The following is a 10,209-nucleotide window of genomic DNA, read 5'->3' on the forward strand; positions in this document are numbered from 1 at the left end:
GACACGGGAAGTAAATTTTGTGTCATTCGCGAAGATTTGTATAAACGTTTGAAAAAGCAAGAGTTGAGTAGCTTTGACGGTTTCCTAATTGGATTTGGCGGCGGTAAATCAAATAAGATATGGCCAATTGGACATTTCGTGAATTCTGTTTTGATTGACGACCAATCGTTCGTGCTAGATTTTCTTGTAGTTCCGATTAGATTGTTAGATGTCGAAATGATCATAGGCGAGGAGTTATGTTTGCAAGCTGACATTATATTTAGTCGAAATGGTCTAAGAGTAGAGTTCGAAAATGAAAGTGATAAAATAAACATTCTAAAAATTGATGTCGCAAATAATAAAGATGAACTTGATAAAGACGAAACGGCAAGCACAAGTGCTAAAAAAGAGGTAATCGATTTGATATCTAATTGTCAACTGGTAGCAACTAAGACGACCAATGAAGAAATGGCAGAGTGCGTGAACGTGAAAGTCGAAGAATGGTTGGCTGATGGCATAATTAAAGAATCAACGTCCGAGTACACACGTCCGGTGGTACTTGTAAAGAAGGATGACGTTGTCCCCAACGCAGAAAAGGATCAGATTATTGGTCAGGCCCATAACAAAGGACATTTCTGGGCAACACAGACGAAAGAGCTGATTTACAAAGATTCTTTTATTAAAAGCTGTATTCCCTGTATTATCAGTAGCCGTGAAGTTGGCAAGCATGAAGGTCCTCTCGAGTCGATTCACAAAGACCATAAATATATTGATGATCCGACGAAGTGGTATCGACATGTTAGCAAAGTTCAGCAGGCTATCAATTCGACGTACACCAGAAGTATTGACACTTCTCCATTTGAGTTACTAACTGGCGTAAAGATGAGGACCAACGATGACCATAAACTGAGAGATCTTATCACCAAGAAACGAAGGCAATATTTACAGACGAAAGAAGCGAGCTCCGTGCCAAGGCGAAGGCACACATCTCCAAGATCCAAGACGAAAATAAGAAGTACTACAACCTACGTCGTAAGCAAGCTCGATCTTATGATGTTGGCGACCTGGTTGCAATTAAGAGGACGCAATTCGGGAGTAGTCTCAAATTAAAACCAAAATACTTTGGACCCTACCAGATTAAGAAGGTGAAGCACAACAACGCATACGATGTCGAAAAAGTTGGCAAGTGCGAAGGGCCTAAAGTGACGTCAACATGTGCAGAGTACATGAAGCCCTGGGGCCTAAACCGAGACGACGAGGAAGATGACCCAGCATTCGGGTCGAATGCGTAATCAGAATGGCCGAATGTGGGATGTGGATTTGCGATGTGCATCAATCCCACTGTACATGAAGACGAGAGACGAGACGACGATCAAAGAGAGAACGTGAGCGTGTAAGAAGAGACGATCAAGAGGGATGACGAACGAATGAGAGATGACGACGAGAGAGTTGGTTTTTGCGCGTCGAACAAGACGGACGTGTTTTGAGGTCTTGCGTCATAGTCGGATGCAAGGTCAAGTCGAGTACCATAGACGGGTACTATAAGTCGAGTGTCAAGGCCGGACACTAAAAGTCGAGTACCATAGACGGGTGCTATAAGTCGTGTGTCAAAGTCGGACACTAAAAGTCGATCGCCAAAGTCGGGCGTAAAAAGTCGAAGCGTCATAGACGGACGCCAAAGTCGAGCCGAGCCAAATCGCCAGTCGATTGTCATTTAGCATAGTGTAATCTCTATGAAGTCGTATTATCATGTAAACCCCCTAGACTACAATTATATCGTAAATAAAACCCCACATTTATGACACAAGAAAACTCTATTGTCATCGGAACAGATAGCGGCCCGCCAAGTACTGAACAAAGACTTACCCGTGTTTTCCGGTAAGCCAGAAGAGTGGTTGTTTTTTATAAGCCATTACGAACAATCTACTGAAAGATGTGGAATTAGTAACGAAGAGAATCTTATTCGGCTCCAAAAGTGCTTAAAAGGAGCGGCTTGGGATGCCGTTCGAGGAAAGCTAATGTGTCCAGAGACGGTGCCGTATGCAATCGGTACGTTACGGATGCTTTATGGAAGACCGGAGATTATTCACTCGAGCCTTCAAAGGAAACTAAAAGAAGAACCAGCGGCACGCTCAAATAATTTGGATTCGGTTATTCAGCTAGCCTTGGCAGTGCAGAACTATTGCGCGACACTGGTCGCAATTTGGCTTAAAGAGTATCTGCACGATCCAGCTTTACTAGGCGAGCTCGTCGAGAAGTTGCCGGGAGAATTGAAACTCGATTGGGGAAGACACCGAATGACTCTAATTGGATGTGTGGCTAACTTGTCTATCTTTGACAATTGGTTGTTTGGCATTGCAATGTGTGCCTCAATGGATACGCCGTATACAGTTCCAGCTAAGGATGGAGCAAAGAGAACCAAAGAGCGAATTTTTCTGCACAACGAATTGCAAAGTGGATCTAGTCAGCATAAAGCAGAGAAAGGAGTTCGTGCGGCAAAAGAGGCTCTGCTATTGTTGTTTTGATCAGCACGTGATACGGAATTGCAAAAGTAAAAGAAGTTGTGGTGTCGATGGGTGCAGGCAGATACACCACTCGTTGATCCACGAGACAGCGGACTACAAGGAAAGCAAATCGCAGTGGCAGACGAATGAGGATGATAAACCAGTTCATCCACCAATCTTATTCCATGGAGATATAACAAGCAAGGCTTTATTCAGATATATGCCAATCATGTTATACGGAAGGAAGCGAAATTTAGCGCCATATGCCTTACTGGACGAGGGAGCCGCTTGCTCTTTGATTGAAGAAACTCTGGCAGACGAGTTAGGACTAGATGGCCCGGCCGAAGAACTGTGCTTAAAGTGGACCAGTCAAGTCACTCAAACGGAAAGCGCGTCCAAGTATGTGAGTGTCGGAGTGTCGTCGATGTGTCAAGGTGCGACGCAATTTGAACTCAAGAGTTTGCGCACGGTACGTAAGTTAGACTTGCCTCCGCAAACAGTTACCGACGAACTGGTAACATCGAGAAAGCATCTACAGTGTTTACCAAATTTAAGTTACTGTAACGTAAAAGCGAGCTTAATTATTGGTCTGGATAATTTGAAAGTTTGTGTGCCTTTGGAGATACGGGAGTCCGAAGGAGACGACGTGGTCGCGGCGCGCTGTAGATTGGGCTGGTCTGTGTATGGCCGGCACAGCGACTCCGCTTCAGCGTCCTCACACATATTGCACATATGTGAGTGCAATGAAGCGAGCAGCATGCGCGCTTTGGATGCGTCAATGAAAGAATACTTTGCTATGGAGTCCTCGGGAACACGTGTGCCAAGTAAGCCATTGAGATCGAAAGACGACGAGCGCGCGTTGCAGATTATGGAGGCGACCACAAGTTATTGCCCGATTGACAAACGTTGGCAAACTGGACTGTTATGGAGGTTCGACAGAGTAGATCTACCGGATTCATACTCGATGGCCATGAGGCGTCTTCAGTGTTTAGAAGCGAAAATGGCAAAGGACATCGATCTTAAAAAGCTTTATGTTGGACATTATGCAAAGCTATGAAGAAAAGGGATACATCCGGAGATTAACAGAAAGTGAGCTAAATAAGGGTAAAAGTTCATGGTTTCTTCCTATATTCACAGTCACTAACCCAAACAAGAACAAGACGAGGCTGGTCTGGGATGCAGCTGCGAAAGTCAACGGCACGTCATTGAACGACGTCTTGCTAAAGGGCCCGGATATACTGGCATCTCTAGTTGGCGTGTTAATACGTTTTCGGGAGCGACCAGTAGCAGTGGCTGGTGACATAAGTGAGATGTTTCACCAAGTAAGAGTGCGCCCAGAGGACCAGACGGCTCAGAAGTTTCTATGGCGCAGTGGAAATTCGGCTAAAGCGGCAGAAACGTACGTGATGCAGGTTATGACATTCGGTGCTTCCTGCTCGCCGGCCTTAGCTAATTACATAAAGAATCGCAACGCAGAGCGGTTCTGAAAAGTATCTCCAAGAGCTGTTGCGGCCATTTGTAGAAACACGTTTGTCGACGACTGGCTCGAGTCGACAAACACCGAAGACGAGATGACGGAGTTGGCCATGGAGGTGCAGAGAATTCACTTGGAGGGTGGATTCAACATGAGGCGCTGGACCTCGAATTCTGCGAGCGTAGTGAGAGCGCTCAAGAACCAAGAAGGAGACGTGCCTAGGGAGGTGGGATTCCTTGGAAAAACGCAAGATAAGGTTTTAGGCATGTGGTGGCTGCCCGTGACAGATCAACTTACGTATGTAGTCAAGCCGGATTTGCTTGAAAGAGCATCGAAAGACTATCCGACCACAAGAACTGTTTTAAGTGTGGTTATGTCAATTTTTGACCCACTTGGATTGCTTGGCTTTTTCACTGTTCGTGCTAAAATTATTTTGCAGAATATCTGGCGAGCAGGAACGGATTGGGATGAGTCTTTTCAAGAAGAGGACCAAACAGACTGGAAAAGTTGGGTGAAGCTGTTACCCAAAATCAACGAAGTGAGGATTTCAAGGTGGATGCCGAAGGTTTGTTGTGCAAGACGAGTACAACTTCACACGTTTGTGGACGCCAGCATCAACGCTTATGCAGCGCTTGTGTACCTGCGAGCAGAAGTGGATGGAATAGTCCACTGTTCCCTGGTAGCGTCTAAGACACGAGTGGTCCCCTTGAAGCCAGTCTCAATACGGATGGAACTGATGGCTGCTGTTTTAGGTTTACGGCTGACGAAATTCATCGAACCTGAACTCTCAGTAACAGTATGTCAGCGTATTTTCTGGACGGATTCGAAGGACGTTTTATGCTGGATTAGATCAGATGCCGGCAAATACACTCAATTTGTGGCATTGCGAGTTGGAGAAATTCTGGAAGACTCTGACGTGCTATCTTGGCGATGGGTGCCCACCCAGCATAACGTTGTAGACGATGGCACGAAATGGACAAAGATGCCAGACATGACCGGGAATTCAAGGTGGTTTGTTGGCCCGAGACTCTTGTATGAACAAGAGACACAATGGCCTAGCATGGAGCAGAGCCCGAGCAAGACGAGTGAAAGTATCTTGCACCACGAGGAGAAAGTCAAATGGAACTCTAGTTTGGCTTGCATCACACCTGATCCGGAACGATTCGGAATGTTGGAAAAGCTACGGGCGGTACAAAAGCGAGTTCTAAACTTTTTGCAAGGCATATGTAAGAGGCCTTGCGGAGAACAACTGATGAACATTTTGGGTATAAACCGCGATGTGGAAACCGATGCAGTTTTTATTCGTGCATGCCAAGAAGAGGAGTTTCCAGAAGAGATCAGATGCCTAAACCAAGGACATGGCATAACAAATAGGAAAAGTAAGCTATTTAAGTGCACTCCTTACCTGGACGAGTTAGGAGTGCTACGTATCAAAGGACGAATCGACAGAATTGAAGGAGTAGATATGGACACTAAGCGACCCATTATACTACCGCAAAAGCATAGAGTAACGTTTCTGATTGTGGAGTACTATCACAGGAAGAATTACCATTTGCACAATGAAATTGTCGTTAACGAGGTACGACAGCGGTACTGGATAACCGGCTTACGCGCTTTAGTGAGAAAAGTCGCGAACGCCTGTGTAGCGTGCCGTATACGAGTGGCCCGACCAGTGCCACCAAAGAAGGGCGATTTACCAAAGGAGAGGTTATCGCCGCACACACAACCATTCACCTTTACTGGAGTGGACTGCTTCGGCCCATTTGAAGTCGCAGTGGGCCGCAGGCACGAGAAGAGATGGGGCGTGTTATTCACATGCCTTACGACCCGAGCGGTACACCTAGAAATTGATACATCATTTGTAGCCAGAAGAGGGGTGCCGCGTACCATACTATCGGACAATGGTACAAATTTTAGAGGAGCCAGCCGCGTATTGAAGGAGCACATAGAACGGATATCAACTTCAGCTGTGGAGCAGCAGTATCCAACGTTGGAGTTCAAGTTTAACCCTCCCAGTTCACCGCACATGGGCGGCGTTAAGGAGCGACTGGTACGTTCTACTAAATCTATACTTTCAGAAATACTGCCAAAGGCCGGCCTGAAGGAAGAGGTGTTAAGAGGAGCGTTTGCTGACGTAGAGCAAATTTTGAATTCAAGGCTTCTGACGTATGTGCCTTTAGAAAGCGCCGAATCGGAAGCATTAACGCCGAACCATTTTCTAAAGGGCAGTTCTAGTGGCCTACGTGAGAGCGGTTCACTAGAACAGTCTGGGCCGCAACTCGCAAAAGGGTATCGTGTTACCAGCCAAATTGACGACCGTTTCTACAATCACAAGGCGGACGAAATGGTTCCAACCACAGCTCAAGCCGGTAGCAGTAGGTGACGTGGTGATAATTGTAGACGATGCCGCTAAACGTAATACGTGGCCAAAGGGAAGAGTGATCGACGTTCATCGTGGGAAGGACGGACAGGTGCGAAGCGCAGTCGTTCGCACAGTAGATGGACTTATGACGCGACCAACAGCTGAAGCTGGCCGTACTGAATTTGGAGAGTAATCCACCGCACGAAGACGCTGGTGAATTACGGGGTGGGGAATGTTGCGGTGCAAGCTTAATTGCCGCCCCGCGCCAGTAGAAAGGCTTCCCCAACGCGCCCCTGGTTTTTATTCTCTCTCATTCGAAGAAGAACAGTTAGAATTTACTTTGTCTTTGCTTGCACTTATGACAGAGCGGCGGCCCGCTATGACGGCGCGCCAGTCACAGAAAATTAGGCAAGCAGGAAAGACGTGAAAAGGAGAGAAAAACACAAATGTAAGATAAAATAGAAACATGTGAGAAATTTGAATTAACATTGAAATAAAGATTTCAGCCAACCGATCTAACCGATCGATATGCCCACAAATTGTGCAACTGAATATAGCGCAATACAACACAAAACCGGCGTTTAATTGTTTGGTTAAAGGGCTCGGGGTATATGTTCGACTCGCGAACTTTTTTTGAGCTGTCCCACGTCACGACCTGAACATTTTCTACAACAAGTATACAAAAATATGAAATAAAGTTCATAAAGACAGGTTAAAAACTTTTGTTTAGCAATTACTTTAATTTTTTTTTTTTCATAAATATGTTTAGACCGCTACATATTTGTCTGAATTTGATTTCTATTTGAAATATTAAAATTAAATTGTTATGGATTAATGCATATTTTTTTTTTAATTAAATTATTCGTGAAGAGAAAAAAAAAGTAAGAGAGAAATAATATTTATCTCAACTGTGTCTTGCACAGCGAGCCAGAGACGTGGAAAAATTATAGAAAATGTGGTTGGCTCACAATTCAGGTATACAAAAAAAAAAAATCTCCAACCACATTGTTAGTAAAAGCCTATCAGACAGTTAGTATGTCGCAAGTTGCACTTTCGTGCTTCAACTTGCTATTAAGGTTATAATTATAATTATTAAATTAAAGGCAAGTTAAGGCTTGCGCATTTCTGCGGCCCCCTTGCGTTTCTTCGTTCTTTGGCGAAGTTCACCTTTCAGAATGTCAATACGCTCTAAGCAGCGTTGTCGGTCTTCCCTCCGTCTTCAGAGTGGCCAGTAGGTCTACTTCCAGTCTCTTCTGCTGGATTAGCTTGCGTACTTGGCCTACTCTTTTGGTCTTCTTTGGCTCTGTTGATTTGGTGTTGCGGGCCCGGTACTCAGCTATTGTGAGTGGGCGCGGTCCATCGTTGGGATACAACTCTAACGCTTCTTTTAGCGTCGGTGCATCCCTTCCAACCGCTGCTTCTGCTTTCTTCTGGGCATAATTATTTATTCCAATTGATTTAAAATAAAATTTTCATTTAAATAAATAAAATGTTCATGTATTGTGTTGTGGTTAATATTTGCAGTTGTTGTTCTTCTGACATTAACGTTGATTGATGGTTTGATTTTTGCATTTGGTTTTGATGGATTGGGCCTCTCATTGCTCTTCTGCCGTTGGTTGTTACTTTTGTTAGCAGATTGCAGGTTCGGGTCCTGTCACGGTCGCCATGTGATATAAGCCAAGACCGGGTTCCTTTTGTAAAAATAATAATTCTAAGATGAACACGTCAGTGTCCACGCATAGTCGTTTTCAGAATGAATCTTTATTCCAAATTATTATTTTGCTTAAGCTAAGTTTACATACATATACTTATGCTGCGACTTATTCGACAGCTACAAAAGACAGGGAGAGTGTCAGTACATACATACATATTGTTGGAGCGCTTGCATCAAAGTGCTTGGTCAGCGTTCACACGCTGGCCTGGCTCTAGCTCATGTTACGCTTGTGCTGTTTTTTTTTTTTTTTTTTGTAATTCATTTATTAAGAAATAGAAATAGAAATATGTACAAGAAGAAAAAGAAAATTGGGAAAAAAGGTTAGCGAGGGGAAGTAGCTCGTGTGGTACTGCGCGCGAGGGTATTGCTTCACACAAGCGTCCTTCCACCCGATTCCTGCTCTCAGGTTCGACTCAGCTGCTCCACTCTGCGGAGCTCGGTCATGGCGATGGCCGCGAACTTGTTGAATGCCTCCCAGTTTTCCCTGCGACGAATAATCATTGGGACCAAGTTGGATACTGTAATTTGCTCCCCGAGTTCCGCCTCGAGGTGTTCTCGCTCGATGTAGAAGCGTCCGCATCTAAAGAGGACGTGTTCAGCCGTCTCGTCTTCTCCGTTGGAGCACCATGCACACTCTAGGCTTGTTGCGTGTCTGAACCGGTGTAGGTAGCTACAGAAGCAGCCGTGGCCGCTCAGAAGTTGCGTCGAGAAGAAATTTACTTCTCCATGGGCCCTGGCCAACCAGTCTTTTAGACTTGGGATTAGCCGATAGGTCCATCTGCCTTTTTGCGACATATCCCACAGCGATTGCCACCTTGCAATGCTTATTTCGCGCGCTTGTACCCGTAGCAATTCTTTATCGCTTGGCCTTAAATTTGGCTCTTTTAGTGCCCAAAAGAGTCTCTTTGATTCATTGGACAGGATTCCGACTGGGATTGGACTTGCTAGTACCATGGCTGCGATACCTGAGATCGTACGGAAACCGCAGACCCTTAGTGCGCTGATTCTATATATTGAGTCCAATTCTCTGGCGTATGCGTTTGTGGACATTGCTTCTGCCCAAACGGGTGCGCCGTAAAGCATGGTTGCCTTGATTACCCCATGCCACAGCGTTTTACGACTCTGGCTTGGTCCTCTCGTGTTGGACATTAATAGTGATAAGGCAGAGCAAGTTATTCTAGCCTTTTTGGCCGTTGCTGTGAGGTGATCTTTAAAATTTAGCCTTGTATCAATAAGTACCCCAAGGTACTTTATTGCCTTTTTTGTGATTACTTGCGTGCCGCCGACCTGTATGCTTGCTGTCTCCACTTTTTTCTACTGCTTATAAGAACAGCTTCTGTTTTATTTTTGGCCAGGAGAAGGCCCGTTGTAGCCAACCATTGTTGCACTCGAGCGATCCCGTTCGAGCATATGTCTCTGCTTCACTCAAATTCTTTGCCACACATATTACGGCTACGTCATCAGCAAAACCTATAATTTCTACCCCAGCAGGTAATTCCAAGTTTAGGACGCCGTTATACATGGCATTCCAAAGCAAGGGTCCCAGAACCGAGCCCTGTGGGACGCCTCCAGTAATGTTATTGTTTTCTCTCCTTCAAGTGTGTCTGCGTAGAGGCTTCTATTGGAGAAGTAGCTACTTATTGCCTTCCATAGATATTGTGGTATGCCGAAATTTCGCAGGGCATCTAGTATGCAGGGCCACCTTGCCGAATTAAATGCACTTTTAACATACAAAGTGGCTATGATGCAATATTTCTTTGCACCTCCTTTCCATCGGTCACCGGCTATTGCATTACGTGCTATGCTCACCACTTTTTGGATTGCGTCGATAGTAGATCGCCCCTTTCGGAACCCAAATTGATTGACTGACAGTGCGCTGGTAGAATGTAGTGCCTCATTTAGTCTATCCGCTAGGATTCTTTCGAGCACTGCCTGTCGTGCCGAGAAGACATATAGGTCTGTATGCCAGGGATTCGCCGGCTTGCTTTCTTGGCTTTGGTAGCAGCACAAGCTTTTGCCTCTTGTAGAGATCTGGGAAGACTCCGTCGCTGATGCTTTTGTTGAATACAGCCGCAGTTTTACAGCTTCGTTGAGAATGCAATCGAGGCCTGGGGACGACCTGACTCTGGTTCGCGCAACGGCTGCCAGTATCTCCTGTACACCTATTGGAGGTATA

The 10,209-nt window shown here is 45.4% G+C and overlaps 1 protein-coding gene across 1 annotated transcript; it reads left to right on the forward strand.

Annotated features, from left to right (window-relative positions):
- Window positions 1-2,712: 2,712 nt before the first annotated feature.
- On the forward strand, window positions 2,713-6,340 carry LOC137586060 (uncharacterized). The gene is made up of 4 exons (XM_068302066.1): window positions 2,713-2,952; window positions 3,106-3,307; window positions 3,621-3,882; window positions 4,006-6,340. Exons 1-4 carry the CDS (start codon window positions 2,713-2,715, stop codon window positions 6,338-6,340), a joined length of 3,039 nt encoding a protein of 1,012 aa, XP_068158167.1.
- The last annotated feature ends 3,869 nt before the right edge of the window (window positions 6,341-10,209 follow it).

Source organism: Drosophila tropicalis, unplaced genomic scaffold (genome assembly GCF_018151085.1).
Source record: "Drosophila tropicalis isolate 14030-0801.00 unplaced genomic scaffold, ASM1815108v1 contig_888, whole genome shotgun sequence".
NCBI classification, from domain to species: Eukaryota; Metazoa; Arthropoda; class Insecta; order Diptera; family Drosophilidae; genus Drosophila; species Drosophila tropicalis.